This window comes from Phalangium opilio, unplaced genomic scaffold (genome assembly GCF_054372755.1).
Source record: "Phalangium opilio isolate 3A_F unplaced genomic scaffold, DU_Popi_V2 ptg000017l_1, whole genome shotgun sequence".
Classification (NCBI taxonomy): Eukaryota; Metazoa; Arthropoda; class Arachnida; order Opiliones; family Phalangiidae; genus Phalangium; species Phalangium opilio.
This window is the reverse complement of record NW_028324151.1, coordinates 5,254,740-5,276,336: the sequence shown is the minus strand read 5'-3', so window position 1 is coordinate 5,276,336 and position 21,597 is coordinate 5,254,740. Positions and strand designations below refer to the sequence as shown.

The 21,597-nt window shown below is 33.6% G+C and overlaps 2 protein-coding genes and 1 long non-coding RNA gene across 3 annotated transcripts in view; 1 reads left to right on the top strand and 2 right to left on the bottom strand.

Moving 5' to 3' along the window:
* Positions 1 to 487: 487 nt before the first annotated feature.
* Positions 488 to 4,577, bottom strand: LOC149702667 (uncharacterized). The gene is made up of 5 exons (XM_089865789.1): positions 4,274 to 4,577; positions 4,146 to 4,194; positions 3,708 to 3,782; positions 3,493 to 3,629; positions 488 to 1,521 (listed from the first exon to the last, which is right to left on the bottom strand). The coding sequence occupies exons 1-5, from the start codon at positions 4,284 to 4,286 to the stop codon at positions 1,352 to 1,354; spliced, it is 444 nt and encodes a 147-aa protein (XP_089721915.1). The 5' UTR covers positions 4,287 to 4,577; the 3' UTR covers positions 488 to 1,351.
* A 969-nt stretch (positions 4,578 to 5,546) lies between these two features.
* LOC149702666 (uncharacterized) lies at positions 5,547 to 6,823 on the top strand. Its single transcript, XR_016381664.1, has 3 exons — positions 5,547 to 5,930; positions 6,018 to 6,062; positions 6,646 to 6,823. It is a non-coding gene; the product is annotated as an uncharacterized LOC149702666 (long non-coding RNA).
* Positions 6,824 to 10,601: 3,778 nt separating this feature from the next.
* Positions 10,602 to 21,597, bottom strand: part of LOC149702665 (uncharacterized) — a 137,678-nt gene continuing 126,682 nt past the window's right edge. Inside the window, exons 4-9 of the mRNA XM_089866527.1 lie at positions 20,011 to 20,203; positions 19,689 to 19,766; positions 19,177 to 19,281; positions 18,327 to 18,452; positions 17,488 to 17,588; positions 10,602 to 16,369 (exon numbers count right to left, since the gene is read on the bottom strand). Of these exons, the coding sequence (XP_089722653.1) occupies positions 15,926 to 16,369; positions 17,488 to 17,588; positions 18,327 to 18,452; positions 19,177 to 19,281; positions 19,689 to 19,766; positions 20,011 to 20,203 (1,047 nt within the window). The 3' untranslated portion in view covers positions 10,602 to 15,925. The remainder of the gene's footprint in view (positions 16,370 to 17,487; positions 17,589 to 18,326; positions 18,453 to 19,176; positions 19,282 to 19,688; positions 19,767 to 20,010; positions 20,204 to 21,597) is intronic.

Here is a 21,597-nt window from a genome sequence, read left to right as displayed (position 1 = left end):
GACAGCAACTGCTCCTGTTACAAAATAATTAGTTAATTAAAATATAGTCTCTTGGAAATTGAGACTTAACTAAGTCTTACTCGGTCTCGCCGCTAATACGATTACAGCTATTAACAAACTTAAGGATAGTACACTAAGAAATGTAATGATCATGCATGATGGGGTTCGGTTTTCGATCAAATTCCGCGGAGATAAGCGTCTGATTTTTTAATTAAAATGTAAATACATATATAATTAAGTGTATCTGAAAAATCTAAATTACAAACCTATCATTTTGTAAGTGGTCAGTTGAACTAGTAAAGTGCATCGACATAATTAATTATTGTTATTATAAGAGAAGGTAATTAGTAATGGGTAACCTTTGCGAAGGAAGGAATTGGACTAATGATTTTAAGTGTAATAAAACCTTCGCCTCGGTTACCTATCTTATTACCTATACCTTTGTTATCTAAGTTTGTTCATCGTATTTTCGACAAGGTAGGCAAAGTTGAGGGTTGTCGATTTTCTATAATTTCCAAGACTATTGTCTAAGCATAACTTAATTAACACGGATAAATTGAACAATCTCTTGCTATCAGTGATAAGAAAAAACCTTCAAAAATATTCTTTTCCATATAATTCTAAAAGGGGTTTCGTAAAAGATTAATTCACAAAACAATGGATGTCGATTACACATAAATACAAAACCACTTCTAAATAATTTTGAACAATAGAAATGTCAAGTAAACTAAAAATTTAATAAACTTCATTATATTTATATACATGTTCACTTTCACAAGAATGCATAGATAGTACCATCATCGCTGAATCGTAAGTTACTAATGTCTCAACCAATCAGGAGGTTTTAGATTATGACGTAATAAAAATTATGTGTTTCTTCCACCCACAACGCACGCGTTCCATTATTTATAGGTAGGCATGATGGGCATTCATATACAGGGTGTTTGAAAAAGGGAGGTATTTATAGTACTAAAGTTCATTGGGATGGTTCTATGGGAAAACAATTTTGAGTCGAAAATGTATCTTCTATGACCGATTTTGCCCATAGGGACACCCTAATTAGTTGGATTGTTTTACGGACGACCCCTTAATAAAGTTAGTTTTGACTCTTCAGTGCCTTACTTAAATTTGAGGGGTCATCCATAAAACACTCTAATCATAACTTGTAAACCGTGACCCTTAGGGCATAATGTCATAGAAATTACATTTTCGACTTAAAATAGCCCATCGAACCCACTGCGTTTCAGTTCTAGCACCCTTTTGGAACACCCTGTACATAACTGTTCCCGATTCTAAGTATAGAAAACTTAAGTATCAGACAATTAACACAATTTTTAACTTAAGATTTTAATTAATTTATAGTGGAAGTTTCGTTTAAAGTCAGATCAGTGGTAGTTTCGCTTGTTATTTCACTTGTTGAAGTTACAGGATCTGTTGTATAGTGTGGTTTTAATGTAGTTATAATTGAGCTAGTAGATATTTCGGTGGTGGTTGTTGACGTCGTTTGACATTGAGAACATTCTAATGAAAAAATAAATTAGTTTGCCATTACTCTATAATCTACCACAGGGGTTGGAGGGGAGTATATAATGAATGTAGGTAACTTTGATAGTGTTTATCTACTCGATATAAGTTCCTTAGCCCTTTTCACTACTGAAACAATCTATTAATTTCAGGTTAATTTTTTTATATATTCACACCAATTGTACCAATTTTGCGTAGGAAGCACTATTTCATATGTTCTGCTGCGCGTACCCTATCTCTACCAGCCATTTTATTATTATTCTATGTTCTTCTAGAGTGGATGCTAGTTGCTACCTTTATCGGGTAAAAAATTGATAATATGGCGACCCCCATAATACAGTCAAGGCAAAAGCTTGGAGGAGAGAAGTGGAGGAAGAATGTTCCTGGGACACGTGTGGGGGTAAAACTCTAGCCTTTCATCTCGCTTTTAAGGCGCCTGCGCTGTACCCCCTTGTACGTCCCGATATTGAGGGTTGCCTACCCCCCTTTTTTATGTCGAAAAGATCTACTGAAAGTTTCCCAGAGCTCTTTGAGCAAGTCCTAAACTTTGGTAAGTGCTGCCGCCCAGCGCCATTTAAATGAAGCTACTCTAACTTGCCCCTTCTAATTCAAATTCAACTGCCCTTTCTACTTTAAAATTTAACTTGTCCACCCACTGTAATTTACCTTAATACTGATATTTAAATTTAACTATTTTTTTTTCTCTTTTTTTTTCCGAGGTACTAACCGAGCCCTAGTGGCTTATATGTACTATTAGTAGCAAATAAATAAAAATAAATAAGTTTTCGTGAATTAGCTTCTATTTTTAACTCACAGGGGGCATTGTTTACTTTTTCGTACTGTCGACCCTACCAAAACCCCACTGTGAATGCTGGGAGGACTTCGTTGCAGTTGATGGGCGGTAGAGATTAGAGAAGCTATATTTTAGGTATGGAGATTACTTCTTTCATCTCACCTGTCTCCTCCAAGATAAAAGCTTTCATATTACTATCAACAGATAGATAATATAAGGAGAGATAAGCATATCTCAGTTTACTCACGCGTTTCATACCATCATGAGTGAATCATATACTAGCTCCCTATAAGTTACTCAGCCACACTGGCCTAATGTATCCAGCATTTTCTTCCCGCCAAAAATGTGTTACCTATATGCGACCCCCAGCGAGAGAAAATAACACTACTCTCGGCGCTTACGAATTTCCGGCAAAAAAACCGGAAAAGGGGATCAACCAATGAATCTTTGAACTGAAAGGTAGTAAGTATAAGCAGACGACGTTTTAGAAATGTTGTGATTGCTTGCGGACGGTTCACAGTCGTATTTTATCTTTGAAATTATTTTAATGGATTAGGGTTGGCGCAAAGTTTTTTTTTTCGCATTAAAATGGCAGAATTTTGGATATTTTTTGACAAAGCCTAAATGAATTCAGAGCGTTGCCTACGTTCAGAGGCAGGAACTATTTATGGTGAGAGAACGAAACTTTATCAAAAAATAAGAAAAACAACAACTTAATAGTTATCTCGAAAACCTTAATAAACTTTTTAATAATGCGTCTAAAGAACTAATAGAAAAACTTAAAGAAAGGCCCAACCCATTTTTAACGAAGCCTGTTGTGAAACCAAAATTATTTTTCAATAAGCAAAAGAATGAATGTGACGCAAAGAAACCAAAACCGTTAATACCATTTGGAACTATCGTCACTTTCAAGTTCTCAATACATTAATTTCAAAGCCCTAAGAGAGGGCGCCGTCTACTATCACTTTCACCCGCCTCCCCTCCTCTCGACTACTATTCGGAAGAAAATGCTGGATACATTAGGCCAGTGTGACTGAGTAACTTATAGGGAGCTAGTATATGATTCACTCATGATACCATATATTTCATAAACCCTCAAGAATTTATGAGATCAAAAAATTTAATTTCGATTTGCGAGTAAACGTTCATAAGCCAATTTAAAGACAATTCCTTACCTGGACATGATTTTGTCGCCAATACAATGACCGCAACTAACAGACCAATTACGAGAATGACATTAGCAACTGTGAGAATCGAGATTTGGGGGTATTTTCGAATAATTTTGATAATTACAGATCCATTTCGTTTTCGGCTAAAAGAAACAAGGACAATTTAATATCTCTTAATATTTCAAAGAACCATATTATAGTTTTTCTGAAAGTTTAATTACTTTGGTTCAGGTATTGGTGGTCTATTTGCGTCGTAATGCGTCGAAGTTGCAGAAGTTTGATGGCCATAGCTCGGTCTAAAAATAATTAATATCGGTTTAGGGGCAAAACAAGCTTATTATTAACGTTAATACACAGTCACAGTGTGGCTTAGCTATTCGACGATTACCAAAAGGCTTCATAATATAGCCTAGTGATTATCCCCGTATTCCACGCAAACTTTAAATCAAAAACAAGAGATTGTATATCTAAACTCGAAATCAAACACTAACAGTACAGTTGCGCTGGAATTGGGGAGGGTAGGAGAAAACCGCATGATTTCAGGCGTTATGGACCCTCTTCGAATAGCTAATTAACCCTTTAATTGTTGTTAACGCTAAATTTCATTTGAAAGTAGGCCTATTCCACTGAACAAATTTCAGAAACTAAAACTATGGTACCTTTGGATGGAAGTTGCGTCATCATAGATTTGCTCTCGGTTTTGAAATCCTATTAAATTGTCATATGGTTAATAATTAATATCATTGATAATATAAAATAAATATATTAATAGTTCCTCATTCCTTACCTTGGTTAATCATTATTAATAATTAAAACTACTACTTCAAGTCAAGGATTTTTGCATCTGTCATTCAACAGAGTTGAGGAACAAATGAAAAAGGGGAAAAACAGTAGTCTGCATGCACTTATCGGGTATTGTTTTATCAGTTAACAGGCTGCTAGCGCTCAAATGCAATAATGTGATTCAACAAGAAATATTATTCAGCTTTAATTCCGCGTTAGTATTATCAGGAATACATACAGCTACTAGGAATAATTTTGTCCCCGTGGTAATTTCTATGCGGGTTTCGTGGGCGGGGCTTGGCTTGAGATCTTACTATCTCGTAATTCTGGAGTATTTCTAACTGTAATTTCATTAATTAGTTGGTAACAATGCGAGGTTCAACACGCAGTAAGATAGATAATTCGCCAGATGATAAAATTCGTCATACATTATGATTAGTCCATAGCTCATCCCACAAAATAATTCTAGATACGTTGCGTGAAAATGGCTTCACAATGATTCCAATTAGCTGCATATATTCCCGTTATCACTAATTAGAACTGTATTCAATTAATTTTAATTTACGGGTAAGTTACAGCCATGTTATAAGTTTAATTAATTGTCATGGATATAAATTGTCATCATTTACAAAACTAACGTCACATGAAAAAATAATACACCACTCGATATCGGTAAAAAAGAAATATTGTAGTCATTAATTACCATTAACAATAAATACATCTATCAAAATAGCGCTACTACAGCTTCTAAACAGTTTAATAATGGTTACGGAAAACTTCAACAATTGAATTCAAATTGTTCATGGTCAGATAATTCTGTCAAAAAAAATTTTTTGTATTTTGTCGCTAAACACATGTTATACTGTCATCGATACTGTTTGTCTATTAACACCGAGGAATATGATTTAACTATGTAACCTTGACTGACTATAAAAATGAGTAATAACGTGATTGTCTTGAAGGAGTATAAAAGAGGATGTTCAGTTCGTTGTAAAACTACATCCTGATTTGAATCTTCTGACTCAAATAATTCAATATGAACTGTTTCTTCGTTATTTGCGCTTCGTTGGTTCTCGTAGCCTACTCGGCTGGTAAGTAGTTTAATTTTCTTTATAAAGATATAGAAATAGTATCTAGCTGCCCTCGACGAAAAGTGTTTCAAGAGAGTAATTGGAACTAAACAACAGAGTGTCGCTGAGTTTTAATTGGAACCCCTTCGACGAGAAACGAAGGATTTTACAAACAAAATACGAGACAATGTACTGTTTATATTACACTGCCTCTTGCGGTGTTTCTTAGCGCGAGGGAAATAAACTCTTATGGTTGCCCGGTCCCTACGCTGTTTGCTTTTCCTATGGCATTGCAGGAATGGTCTATTGGAAGTTCTAATTCATGTAATTTTATACTCAAAGCTCAAAATGAAGGAGATGTTTCGACCACGACTGCAGCCAGCGAGTCATCGTCAACCACCTTAACCCCGCAACAGGAGAAGCTCGTAGATGAATTTTCTCGACTAGACATAACCAAGGTAATCTATTGTTTAGAAAGGTTATTCTTGTTCAGGTGACCAGGCTAACACACGCTATTAATCCATTTAGTGTACCATGAAAGTAGAAGGATGCGGGATATCCAACGCTGCCTTCTCTGATATCATGAAAGGGGTATGACGCTCTTTATACTACATCAAATTACATTTACGATTGAAGATTTCAGCGTGATTATCATAATGAAAATTTTAATTTCTTTAGAAATCTATGAAGGAATGGCCGCGTTGCGGGTCGACTTTCATGGATGTAAGTAGAACTATTACCGAGAGTATAATACCTGGGTCAAAATTTAACTTTAGCCCTGCTTTTTACCTCGTTTGAGAGTCGTCCGGATTTTTTATTTATTTATTTTTTCCGGCCCCTTAAAACTTCAAGTAGCCAATCAGGAGGCTAGAGGTTAGATATTGTGTTTTTGAAAAGTAGTGCTGCTTATGGGATTCTGGGAGAGGGGGTCACTCCTCGTCCGCCGCCTCTAAGCCAGTAGTTTGTTTGTTTTGCGGGAACTATTTTTCTCTCTCAAAAAAGTCTGAGGAGGTTATCCTGGGACCGGGGGGGGGTCGCAACGACAGAGCGGTAAAAATGTAACCCATGAAAAAGGCGCAGTGTTGTACTCTCTTGCTATTACTGCAAAAGGCAAATATAAATAACAGCATGAGTAGTAATAAAAACTGTAGGTCACGCGTGATTCAAGTTGGGAGAGATGAAAACGATGAAGTCACGAAGTATCCCAGTGCCTTACTTCCAGCTATTTATATTTGTATCTGTTACTATATAGAATATTATGGAAAGAAAGAGATGGAAATTAACAGCATTATTAAATAATTTACAGTGTATGGGAACAGTAATGAACAATGGACGAGAAATGAGCACAGAACTGCGAGATGTTTTGCAGAAATTTTTGAGTGGGTCAAGAGGCTCCAACTCAGGCTCAGGTGGCTCCAACTCAGGGTCAGGCGGCTCTCCTTTTGGAAGAAATTCAATTATTTAATTTCCAAACATAAATCTAAATGATACAGTGTAGTACTTTCATTTGAATAAATATATAATAATGCATATCACATGAAATTACAGTTAAAGAGTTGCTCAAATGAGAACCTCACACCGATTTTTATGTTAATGGGAAAGGGCATGGAGTCATTTTGCAAAGTATACAGCAACGGGTTCCAAAAGTCGCTCGCGCACCCCACTGCATATCTTCCCTGCCAGCTAATTTGCAACTGTAGCCGATGCTAGCTCTAGTACCAATATTCAACGTTTGGATCGCCACCCACACAGTAGAATTTACTATAAACCTTTGACCTCAAAAAAGCTCTTCTGTGATTTGTTGGTTCATGTAGGGGTTGAGAGGAGGAACGTTTACTCCATGTAAATCTATAACCAAACGGTGTAAATTGGCGTATATAAATGACCACAAAAACTATTTAATTTAACTAAATCTGGAAAACCATTATTCTAGAGGTGTATATAAATAGGCCCTAGACAATATTTGCCGTATATGGCCCATGGGACTGGAAAACGACCCCTTAACTCGGCTGCAACCCAAGGAACCGGAAATCACCTATTAGGACCACGTCATTCTCGATCTTTAACATTGCACTTGAAATAATAAGGAAAATATTTAATAGACTTCTGATGTAACTTTATAAAAAAATTTCCTAAAATTCAATGAAATTAAAGGTTTACTTTGTATGTCCAAATGTTGTATTTCACTTAAAATTCAGAAAAACACAAAAGTTAGTTGAAATATATGAAAAGTACACTATATTTTAAATACGAGAAATGTTTGGTTCAAAACGTTAATCAAAAGATTAAAACCATGAATAGAGCAGTGTAATTAATTTTTCAAACTCGCTTTGAATTTCGTTACATAAAAATAAGCACATAATTCTCTCAAAAGTTATTTTCTTTTTTAAATATCTGGGCATATTCTATAGCAATTCAAAGGATTGTTTTTTCGCTTTTACATCTGCTCTTACTTTGGTGTAACGAAGAAAGATTAAAATATTACATTGTCGTTTAATTTTAATAACCAAAAATTGTCAAGAATCTAGTATATAAGAGGGAGCTAATTCCATCTCGAACAACTGCGATTGCGATTCTCTTAAACTGAACCTCGAATCTACTCCGAACAGTTACTGCAAATTTGAAAACTAAACGATGAAGGAACTTTTCCTGATATGTTTTTTCGCATTCTTCGCTGTGTATCCAGCTAGGCATAGTAAGTACTAAAAAAAACTTAACTTTTTAAGTTACTTAAAAAAATTTGAAAATAATTTTTATTTATTTTTTCACAGTTGGGAGCGAACATACCCACAGGAATGATTCAACTCGCACCGGATATAATTCGACTTCCACCGAACATAATTCGTCTACCAAGGTGAGAAAAATCTTGCTTGTTGATAGAATAAAATAGACTATATAGGAAGATGGCCACTACTATTAATAGCAAATAGAAATAATAAAGAGTAAGACATCAACGAGAGCGTAAGCGACGCGTTGCCTCTGAGCCAAGAAATAAAATATTTACTGCCCTCTGTGGTAAACTAGGGAAACACTCGCCTTTGAATACCAGCGCTAGTACGTAGGCAAACCCATTTATCAGTATAAGGAGGTACAGGATTGTAACGCGAGACCTATCAACCTCATAAACCCTGAAAATTCGTGCAACTACCAGCCTAACCCCAAACTTAAACCCGTAATAGCAAGGTAATAGTGCCTAGGTTACGCCAAATAAACTTTCCCCTGGTGTTGTCCGCTACAATGTGAATAGCTCGATCCCAATAACTAACTTTCTGTTTTTTATATACACATTTGCTTTTGATCTTACAGGGTATTTTTCCAATATACTTGAATATGATAAAGCCAAAGATTACTATTCTTAATTAAAACCCTTTCAATTATTTGCAGTGTGATCTTACAAGTTTGTTGGTGGATAATGATTTTCTCAACCTTTTCAAATCAATTTTAGGCAAAGATGTAGGTCAATTTTAAAATTACGACAGAGACTATATTATATGATTAAGATATATGCCTAAACTTTATATCTACTTGCATTTAAATAATCTTCTAACGCTAAAGCTTAATACTCTTAATCGCTTATTTACAGTTTAATCAAACCGATTTTAATTCAATAATAGGCGGTGAACATGTATGCAAATTGGATTACAAAATAATTTAACGTAGTAGCTCAATATTCTCAATCCAAATCCTTTTCTTATTATTTGCAGTTTGATCTCGAGGGTATCATCGATAAATTCAAAAACATTAATTCAAATGTAAGTAATTTAACTAAGGGACCATTCCTAAAACACTTATCAAATCATAACTCAAAAACAGTGTCCCTTGTTGTGACACACAAAATGAAGATAGAAGTTACATTTTCTATGGGCAAAATCGATTTTCCAAAGAACATCACCCTTAATTTATTTATCAGACTTATCGGAAACACCATGTGTAGTTAATGCCAAGGCTTTGACAACTTCTCACCAGCATCTGAGAAACTATGACGTTTCACCAACGTCAATCAATGTCTAGCTCAAAATAAGCAGTGTTACATTTACAAAACACATCTTACAAACATTTGGAAAATACATAGCGTCTTCCATACTTGAAATATTTCACAGTTTGATCCAGTTTTACTTTATATTTACAGGGAAATCTTCTTGGACCGTTCAAATGCTTTACAAATTTCATAGAACTATGTAAATTGATGATGGAACTGGTCACGAAACTGGCAGAAATGAACCCATGTCTTAAAGGTAATCATTTTCAACATTTACAAAATAATGCAGATTATATACCTATTTTTTTAAATAACCAGGTTTTAGCACTTCCATTCTTCCATCGTTGGGTAACAAGGGCGATGACGGTAATTATCAAAAAGTTTGAACCCTGAGGCTAATATTGAATAATTTTAACGAAAACCGTTAGGGCTAGGTACTTCACCTTTAGGGAATCTACTGAACTTGTTAGGTAACTATTTTCAATACTTATAAAATGACATCTTATCATGACATTATACAATTTAAATTATGACTATCAATGGTCCCTTAGAATCACCATTGGATGGCAAAGGTAATTAATTTAAATACTTGGTAATAAAATGGTATCCAATCCTGATATTGCACAATTGAATAGAAAAAGAAAAACCACGTTCCATCTTTCCGAACCTACGTAAAAGAAGTGTCGACGCAGGTAATTGTTTTCAATATTTACAAAATGCCGTCCAATACTGATTTTGTACAATTTAATTGAAAAGTATCAACTGAGGGCCCAACAATTGGTCCATCGACTCCATCGCCTTGAAGAATAATTCAGCATGCAAGTAATTGTGGTATGATGTTAAGTGTAACAATCATGCACATAATGTAACCATTTTGAAAACAATGAATAATAAAGATAAAATAAGCATTTATGAATCTAGTAATTCTTCACCTCTTACCTAATTATTTATTGGAACTCGAAGTCTGAATAGGGTTTAAGGTTTCTACAAATATTCTGGTTATAAGTGCTAAGTTAAAGCGTTACAAGAAATCAAGAAGTGATAAACTAGATATCACTTCTTGAAGAAATGTTACGAAGAGGTTACTTGCAACCCCCCCCCCCACACACACACACTGGCTGCTGGGCCGTGCGCCGAGATAGGTGCGCGTGTGAGAAATAGTTACCTTCTCACTTCCATTTTTGACCCTCCTTCTTACAGGTGCTCACAGGTCATATTAGTTGAGGCTATGTTACTAATGGCAGAGTTCCCAGTTTACTGAATATATAAACCAAAATGTCCACTTATTTTTAAATAACTTTTTATCCGCCTTTGTTTTTATTATTTTTATACAGAAAAAAACGAGAGAGAGAGAAGTAAAATTAAAATCAGTGTATGCACGTTAATTAGTTTAATATTGATTAAATTGAGGCCTGATGTAATTAAAAGATGTTCGTTATAATGATACCCTGTTAAATGTGTCAGGTTAACGTAACAATTATATCGATTAACTATAATTAAAAATAGGCCTATTTGAGAAAAATTGGAATCCTCGTGAAAGGATAATCGTTCAAACTTATTGATTATCAGTGTTCAATTGATTTTTAAGCGTTTTTAAATTTTACATATATATATAACAGTATATACCACCACTATCACAGGTTCTGACAACATCGAATTTATTTATTTTTTTGTTTTTTTGAAGGGGTAAACAATAACAAAGTTTCTTATTATCGAAATTGTTTTTTTTTTTTAATAATTAATTATCACTTAATTTCGCCTTATAGCAAAAAAATAACGTTGCTTTTGATTTAAATTTTATAGTTCGTTATAGTTCAATATTATGCCGTAGTACTTAATAAATTTTCAGACAAATTTATTGTATGAAAAGGATTAACCCGAAGTTATGAAAACTAAATTATTTGTTTTCTTTCATAAACATGAGAAATTGTGGGATGTCGATGCAGGTTTAACAGCCAAACGAAAGGGTTTACTAATAACAACTTGATTAGTAATTTATAACTTCGGGTTAATCGTAATTCCGATTGTTAGAGCAGTTAATAATAATAAAATTTAAAAAAAAAACGAAAATTCGATTTATTTTTAAAATGATTTATGCAAATTTTGACAGGCTTGTAAATTAAAATAAATTTTAAAATTATTGCACGTTAATCAATTTAGCCTATATTGAATATTTTTAGAAATGAGCCAGAAGTCAATTGGCTTCGAAACAATTAATTAACAGAAACTGTTAAAGAAATTTTTGCTTTGCGCTCTTTACCCCCTAATTACAAATAAAATTAAAGGTCTAGAATTTTTTTCTTTTCGAAAGAGCGTAAAAAATAATGAATATATCAATTGGAACCATGTTTCTATCTACAATATTAAAGAAGAAACGAGCATTTAAAGTTTCCATAATGGCGCGACAGACTTATCCGAGAAGCACTGGGGAGTCTCTCTATAGGACGAATCCGTCGTCCAATAGGGGTACTCCCAGCGCTTCTCGGGAAAGCCTAACGGAAAGCCATTACGGAAACTTAATTGCTCGTAACTTCTTTAATATTGTAGATAGAAACATGGTTCCAATTGATACATTCATTATTTTAGAAACGCTTTCAATTAAACATGAAAAGTTCTAGCCCGGGGTATCCATTTAATTAAACGGCATATTGAACTATATATATCCAAACATAATTTTCAAATTCGAACGTCTTTTATATTTTCAAACTGCACTGCAGAAAGGGCATTCATTAATTTCACGTAAGATTTTAGTTTTATATGGACGGCTTATATTTTTAAAAGCATTGACTAGCTAGCTTTGTCTTTTTTAACTTTCAAGACAGAAGCTATAGCAAGTTTTCGTGTATTTTTTTTCTGTTTCTTTCCCATAATGTTACATTATGAAAAAAAGGCATATTTAATGCTTTTTTTTTAAATTATTTTATACAGCCTATATATAATTTGAGTCAAATTCTCTCTTTTTTTAACAAAGTTTTAAACTTTAAATTTTATTTTATTTTTTCCTCTTTACATGGTTGGTGAAAGTTTTTGATAGAAAACCCCGGAAAATTATGGATATTATTAAAATGTTTATGATTGCATTCTCGAGTCCGATATTTTCATTTCAAATGAATTATTATAATTAGATTAAGTCTCAATTTCGAAACCAAATATTTCAAGTTTGCACCTTAGAAGTATTACAGTTTACAGTTTAAGAAACTGAAGGAAAAACGTGCGCGAAAATGCGTAGCACCCTAGATTTTACGCGCCTTAATTTCGTTAAGTTTAAATATCAGAAGAACTTGTTCGAGTTAAGCCTAATTTGAAAATAAAATGCGAGTTTTTCTCGCACCAAAACTGAAAAGCACGTGGAATTTTGCTCTGCGCCAAAACTGAAAAGCACGTGGAATTTTTTTTTTCTCGCGCCAAAATTGAAAAGCAAGTGGAATTTTTTTTTCTCGCGCCAAAATTGAAAAGCACGTGGAATTTTTTTTTCTCGCACCAAAACTGAAAAGCACGTGGAATTTTTCTCGCGCCAAAACTGAAAAGCACATTAATTTTTCTCGCGCCAAAACTGAAAATCACATTAATTTTTCTCGCGCCAAAACTGAAAAGCAAGTGGAATTTTTTTCTCGCGCCAAAAATTTCGATATATAACCAATATCAGACTCGAGAAGCGTTAAGACTTAAAAATTAAAATTAAAAACCTTACTGGAAATATGGCAGTGAAATAAAACTGTTCAAAATAAGTCTACTACTTGGGGGATTAATTTGATTAAATAAATTATCAATTATTTAAAAAATAAATAGGGCAATTATTTATTTTTAAAAGAAACGGCGCCTATTAACGTTACTTTGGGGGGGGGGGTGAACAAAAAAACAATGAAAAAAACATTTAATTTAAATGTTTTTTTAAATAAATTTCGAAATTATTTTAAAACACGAAAAAAATTTCTATTTACGTAATTTATGCAACAAAATTTGCATAATTAAGGGCAAAAAAATTTGAAGGAACCACGATTTAGTGCAAAAAACGCGCACTGCACCAAAAACCATTTTTATATGTTAGTTTTATATGAAAATAATCACAGAATAATCACCAACGTTTTCAATATACTTAAGGCAACTTTTTTTTTGTTTCCTATTAATTTATTTATTTGTTTATCGAGTTATTTAAAATCCCTATATCGATTTTAATTTTTTGTTTTCACCCGAAAATGATTTAACACGAGATAAAACGTAATTGGTACTGTTTGTTGTTTATGTTATGTTTTTTCTTATAATTTGTTTAAGCTTGGTTATTACTGTTAGTTGTACAAACATTGAAGTCAAAAAACACCTAATGATGGTTTGAAAAGGATTTTCTAGAGTTTTGCTTATTCTAACCTGTATTTAAGTTTAATTAAACGTCTTAATTAAATTAAGGGAATTTTTCGATATATTTACGAGAGATCAAACCGAAATATTTTATTGGTTAATAATTAGAGATTCAAGCCTTACGGGGAAACGTGTTTGTAATAACCAACAAGACCAAAATTGGATCATAAATAAAGTTAATTGAAAAATTCATTTTTTACAGATGTTAAAATTAATTCCAATTAAAATAGGTTTGTATTGTTATAGCTTTGTTAGTTGCGTTGAAATTTATCAAATGGGCTCATGGAGAATATTTTAACGTTAATTGTGGTACTTTTGTTTAAATTAATTTGCCATTAAAATTATTTTATTGACCTCTGAACTTCTGAAAACTTATAGACCAGATTTTGTAAAATTTTTAAATTCAAGTAATTTTTATTGACCCTAGAGGCCTAGAACTGGGACCCTCCATATATTCCTCAACCCCCTTCGCGCCTACCATTTTATGAAATTTCACCGTGACCTTGATATACCGTTCCGTTTCCCGAAATTGACGGGCAACTAGCTAGGGAAAGAGTAGGACGTTGTTAACTGCGTTCAGAGAGAAATACCGATCACAAGCGTTTCCAATAACCAATTTCTTTGTCATGTGCACTGAACACCCCCAATAGACGTCGACAAAAACAATAAACAGATGGAAAACAAGCTGTTAGGTGCCCAAACAATTTTACGAATCATCTATGAACACCTTGGATGTAATGATGTATTAAAGGGGTAGACAACGTTCAGTATCGGGACATACAAGGGGGTTGACCCCCACCCACAGCTGTATCTGCGCACTCTCTGTCAAACCCAAAACGCCTATTGCGCAGGCGCCGAAAAACGAGATGGAAGGCGATGTTTCACCCCAGTGTCTTCCCCTTTTAGTTACATCGGAGAGGCTTATTACGCCCTCTACCGCGCCTAGATCTAAATTAAATCTAGAAAGACCTTGATATACAAAACTAATCTTTATCTCTTGCTCTTGCATACCGTGTAGGGTTTTATAAGATCAACGTAAAGACAAATAATTAAACCTGAAAATTTGTTTTAAATTAGACATATTTAAAGATATATTAGTACCACAATTAACATTAAAACATTTTTCCATAAACGATTAAAAAATTAATCTATAATTAAACATGATTGTACGGTTAAAATTCCTTAGCAATGACGCACCATTTTTGTTTGAAAAATCGTGGGTGGGGTTAATTTTAATTACCATAATCTAATTATTTTTAAAAAACTTATCTTTGGATACTTAAAGAATTTATGAAAAATGTATTAATAATTTCTTATAAAAACATTATAATACGATATCATTTAGTAAATCGGAGAAATATTGGTGGTGTAAATACGTTTTATGCAAAAATGTTTATTTTTTAATTTTAACTCGCGGTTTTCGTTAACACGCGGAAGAAGCTTCAATTAATGTTTAATGAAATTTGCGTGGGAAAAGTTAATTAAGAAAATTATTTTTAATTTTGCGAAAATATGCTTAAAGATTTTTCACGATTTATATTTAATAAATATCTACCACATTAAAAAAAATAAAAAATGAAAACTTTAATTTAAAGTTCGACAAGAATCTAATTAAAAAGGTTTTTGATTAATGATTAATTTTGACTTTGAAAATCTTAAAGCCTTAATATTTTCGCAAAACAAATTAATTAGTTCATTAATTTTCCCCAGCGCTTTTGAATTTGTTTATTAACAAAACCCTATCTATAATCAACCTCTTTACGTGTGTGTAGTGTGTCCTTTCCAATAACTGGACAGAAAAACCAAACCGAATTTTTTAACAACGTGCAAAAATGTACTTTTTCTTTCCTCGCCAAGTTTTAAATTTTTTAAATTTTAATAGAATATATATTATAAGTTTTTCTTTTTTTTTGTATTTTCATAAATGTGGTTTATTTAGAATAAATCCGAGTTTGTTTGTTTATTTCACGTATTCATTTAAATATATTCTAAACGATCCACAAAAAAAGTATTATCACAACAATATTTATACACGTTAGCAAACAGTTTATATCATCTTTAATTTTTGATGATAACAAATGACCTTCGAGTTCAATTCGAAGGTCAAAAAAATTTGTCATTCATGCCAGGGAATGTTCATTAACATCGGAGGTGAAGAGAGTGTGTGTGTAGATGGATTAATTAATTTATCTTCCATTTATTTAATATTAAAAAAAAAGAAAACACTTTCGCCTAATTCTAAAAGCCACTATTAAATTATCTTGTCCCAATTGAACGCTTCTTGCAACCGTTCATCTTCGTCCAGTTCCTCTTCCTCTTCGTCCACGTGATCAACCGCGAGCGCGGCACCAACCACAGCCGCCGTAGCAGACGAATTCGAAACAACTGGAGATGAAGGCTGCGTCATATTGCCTCCACTGCCGCTACTACCACTTCCGGCAGAATGACGATGCGAAAGATGGGATTGATGATGGTGCTGTTGATGATGTTGTTGTTGCGAATGATGTGGCTGTTGTTGTAGAGAGTGATGTTGTTGTTGTTGTTGTTGCGTTGTCGAATTTTGTTGTTGGTGATGTTGAGGGTGTTGTTGTTGTTGTTGGTGAGAGTTCTGGTGGTTCTGTAGAGAATGGTGCTGTTGTTGCTGATGCGACGACGGCAGTAACGATGACGGTTGGCAGGCCAATAAAGGATTCATCTAAAATGTTCATGATTTTTCCTTACATTAATTTAATCTCTCGGGTGTCTGTTTGTTGCATCATTGGTGGGTAGAAATGATGATGATGACATGGCCATGCAAAGTGTCGTGCAAACTTTACGTGCCAATGTAGCGATTTGCCAATGATGCAAACATTTCATGATTAAGCGCAATTATCGAAGGATGCTGATAAGCCATTAGCCGTGGATGCAATGTGTCGTGCAAATATTGCATATTTAAGCCAAACACCGTGCAAACTTTTACATTGAAAAATCACCCAACATCCCAAAAGCTTTTTACGTATATTTCCCGCTTACATCTCATGCAATTATATTGTTACAAAGCCATTTCTACTTCGAATATGTAAATTGTAAATAGAATCATTTATTCTACAATATTTGGTGCGATAAGCACTTCTGGAGTCATGTATTTACACCGCAATGTAATCATGCAAGATTTAGAACATCATAAACACCCGTATTACGTGCGTACCGCGTTAATTAATTAATTTCAGAGATAGTGCAAACAAATACGCAAAAGTAAGTAATGAAAATGATCTCTCGAAAACTATTTTAAGGAAGTCACTTTACATTCCAGTAAATAATACCACTTGAAAATTCAAGTGAAGTCCCAATTGTTTTTCGATTACAAAATTACCATAAAATTTTAACCCTCGGTTATATTTAAAACATGTAAGCGAGGAACCAAGCCGCGAAGAAAATGAAAAAGCAAACTTCATTCAAGACACAAGCTCTCCCAGCAAAAGGCAGAGACAAGCATCGAAGTAAAAACCCTAATCAGTATTCCACTTGCATTCCACAATCGAAATATATTCCCCGCACCTCAAAAAAACATGCAAATCAAAACCAACCAAACCGATTTGCCAAATTTAAAATGACTAGGGTATATTTGTACGTGTGTGATTAACAGTTATCAACCCCCCGAAGGTGTGCAACTATTGAAAATACTCGTTAAAAGTCGCGTGCAAATTAACAAATAAGATTTGCGTGATATGTATGTTAAAACAAAACGTTGAGCCCCATGACGGATGAACCACGACGATTAAGTCGGGGGTAATTAAAGATAATAAACAAGAGATAAATCTCAATTAGACTTACTTCAGAATGCGGTGAGTATGATAAACTGCTGTCGGAGTACATGTCCGTAATTGGCGTACAATGAGACGAACGATTCGCGTGCGGATTCGAAACGCAAGTACCTATTATATAATTGAAAATTAAATTAGATCAAATTTGATTTACGAGAATGTTACATGACAAAATGTTTTACACAGAATAAAAAATCACGTTCAAGACCGAACATCAAATAAATCAGTGAACACTTTTGTATATAAGCATAAGTTTAAAAGATATGTTCCATAAGTTTAAAACTGGTTACAAACTGGAGTTTGTCATGAAGTGATTGAAGTAGGTCATAGATTCAGGGTAAAGCGACACCTGGTGAGGCGCTGTCAAAGGCTTAGTACAGACTAAATAGGACATAGATGCAAGTCCTGCAAAATTAACTAACCGAGTGTAGGACTTCAATTCTCGCTTCAGTCGTTCTGGAACTAGCTCGATCTTTAAGTCTCTAGCATTACGAAGTATAGCCTAGGTAGTGTCAAACTTATGAAACATATCTTATAAACCTATGATATAAGGTGGTATAAAGGTGAAGTCAGCATCGATATAATTCCACGGAATTTAGACCAAAACTAAAATAAGTGTCATGGACTTTTAATTTAATTAAGGGGAGGTCATCATTAAACCACTCTAAATCACAAGTTGAACCTATAGCCCATAGATCACACTGTACTTTAGTCCCACCAACCACCCTTTTTGAATCACCCTGTAGAACGCCCTAGAGAAGACACCACTTCACCTGTTTTTTTTTTTTCTTAAATTAGTTGACGTCAATAATACAATATAATACAAAAATATAATTGGCAATTACTTACCGGTGCTATTACAGGAGCCGGGACCACCAGATGGCATATTCGTCAAAAACGACGCGATGTCAGTCATGTGATCGGCACCCATTCCCCAATTATTCGAATCAACTGGCTTCAGATCTAATGAACCACCTGTCGAGACAAAAAAAAAGATATACCAACGTTAAAACTAATGATAATAATAACAATGTAGACAACATCCCAGACAATTGAATCTATTATCTGATAAATATAACTACCAACGAAGACACTATGAGCTTAGTAAAAGGCAAGCAACATATAAAAAACTAAATTAATAATGGTAAAACCCAAGGTATAGAAAGAAATAAAAACATACATGTCTGGTATTTATCTAATAACGTGAATTCATCAAAATTGTCAGTATGACATTATTAATAACGTCAATTAATTGACAAGCAAAAAAAAACGAAAGAAACAACATCGTACGCAGATGTTTTTTAGACTTCATTAAAATCAATGGCCTTTTTTCCCTTACTAATCGTTTTCGATGGCAAATCTTATAGCGAATATCACGTATTTCAAGGTTAGATAAGGTCATAAGATAAGGTGTTTTCCCATTTAAATACGGAATTTTTAATCATTTAAATAATTAAGCCTGGTTATCTTAAAAATAGTATCGCCTTCGGAGGTTTTATTAAAGTTCTATATCTATAATAAAGTTTTAATGAATTTTGTTTCAGTGATATTTCAAAATGTGTATTTTTTTTATTTATTTTTTTTTTGGTGTTGTTTCCGAAAGAATTTCCAATTTATTTAATTTTAAAAAGGGCTCATTGACCTATCACATATTTTACTGCAAAAAAAAATAATTATTAAATTATAATTTATTATTTACCTGAATGAAAATTCATGGAATCAATTCCATCTTGGTAGCCATTATGGTTGATAGGTCGTAGATGATTTTTTGACCAATGGAGGTCGTGTTGACAGCCTGATAAATCTAAAATCAAGCAAATTCTGTCAACGATCTGCGTGTATCGTGATCCATATTTGAACCTACTACCCTAAACCTGACTCAAACCATAAGTTTATTAGATATGTTCCATAAGTATGACGCTTCCTATACTTCGTAATGCTAGAGGCTTACAGCTCGAGCTAGTTCGAGAATGACGGAAGCGAGAATTGAAGTCCTACACTCGGTGGTTAATTTTGCTTCTTCCATCTTCCTATTTAGTCTGTACTAAGTCTTTTACAGCGCCTCACCAGGCCTCCCTCGCTTTACCCTGAATCTATGACCTACTTCAATCACTTCATGACAAGCTCCAGTTTGTAACCAGTGACAAACTTATGGAACATATCTTATTAACTTAAGTTTTTGCTAATATGACAAAGTAATTAGCCTCTTACCTAGTGTTGTCCTTTCACCCAAGTCTTCAGGATGGTCACTGTAGATTTCAGGCAACATTGACTTGTAAACCATATTATCTACGACAAATAAAACACCATCATTATAAGACCTAGATGGATTTACGTAAAGAGTGGACTTTGGATCCCTTAGCAACAACGCACTAAACTTCTAACTGGCCTAAAATTGGCCTATTTTGTTAACTTCTAAAAAGAATCCCACATCGTTTGCTTAAACAATCCAAAGACGAAGTTCATGCACGAACAACTTTCTAACAGAAGTGTTTGTCTTCTGGTAAAGGGCTGGTAATAGTATAGAACTGACCTGTACTGGACCTACTGGTTGGTCTATAACTAGGAGAATAACTAGCATTGTTTTGGACGCAAGAGTTCATCATTTGAGTTTGATAATGAGGGTTATGATGCAGTGGAATCGAACCACCAGAATGGTTTTGAGGAAAAGACGGTGGACTTGCGGAGCAACAAGAATAACTGTCTTCGGTACTGTAGATTGACAACTGTGAAAAATAAATAAACAAACAAATATAAACACTTCATTCTCAAAACTACTAAGCCTAGGAAAGTTTTTGAAATCGTCCAATCAAAATATCACAAAAGTGTGTTAAGCCTATTTTGAAAATGAAAAGCAAGTGTATGCCAAACTTTAAAAATTGCATAGGTGTTTTTGAATATGTTAATTTCGAAAAATTTCTTAAATTATGAAATAATAATACAACTAATATTCAAACTTTCAGTTATGGTATATTTTCCAATTGGAATAAAAATTAACATTCAAATTAAACAACCCTTAATTGAGCAAACTAAAATATTCTATAACTTAACGTTCGTGACTATAAGACTTTAATTCATGGTCTATTTAACCTAACCAAAAGAAAGAATAAATATAGCTTTCTCATGAAAATGAAAGTAGAATGTTTGAAAAGTAATGCATATTAAATTTAAAACAGTTGTATACAACTAAAATGAAAATGAATAAATTCACGATCAAAACCGAGGTTCCATTTCGCAAATTAAGTTAGGTAAAGTTTAAAAATATCACGCAACGTTAATGACTAAGTCGGTTGCGGCTTTCCGTATTACGTGTATAATATCACGTGACTTAATTTTGAACTACAATGTATATATAAATGTAAAATTAACCTATAGTTTGCACGATTGTTATAGGCGCCTTAAGGACCTTAATGGACTTTTTAATATGAATAACGTTTCAAGAGAAAACTGAAATTTATATTATATAGAGTTCATAGTTTTAGCTCCAATAAATTAAATCATACTAAAGGTCACTTCCGGGTGTATACTGTATAAGTCGTTAGAGCTGACCATGCCTATTAGAAGAACACATATGAGGCTGGTTTATTATACTGTATATATTTATGGATTTCCACAGGGTAATTAATATTCTATAATTAACCTTCAATGATAATTAAAGGTTCCTTAAAAATGCCTAAAATCATGGCTAAGTCTCTTTAAATATTACTTCATGGTAGAAGATTAACAATTTTGAAACGGCATTAGTTTCCAATACAATAAAGATTAAATATGTCAATCGGTAAAAACAGTTGCTTATTATATGGGAGTTGCTAACTAGCATTGCTTTATACCGTGACCGGCGTTGGCGATCAAAATTTTTCGAAAGCTCCCTATTTTAATAACACATGGGGTAAAAAATTGTCTTCCCCTTTAGAGAGGGGAACATATTTTTAAAGGGTATTGACGTCAGCATAACTATATCCTTTCAAAATTTGAATTTAAGAAACATTCACTAGCCTCTGCCTGTATCTATTTTTCCCCCAGAATGTTTTCCCTCATCCCCCTTGCTCTCTCACTGCCTTTCACAAAAATAGGCGACCCCTTTTAGCTAGAGAAACAATTTTTTTTTTCGCGAACAAAA

What these genes read in the sequence shown, in the direction of transcription:
- LOC149702667 (XM_089865789.1), bottom strand. An exon ending in GACGCAACTTCCATCCAAAG is followed by an intron (nt 3,783 to 4,145) that starts GTACCATAGTTT and finishes AATTATTTTTAG; the next exon opens with ACCGAGCTATGGCCATCAAA. An exon ending in GGCGACAAAATCATGTCCAG is followed by an intron (nt 1,522 to 3,492) that starts GTAAGGAATTGT and finishes TTTTTTCATTAG; the next exon opens with AATGTTCTCAATGTCAAACG.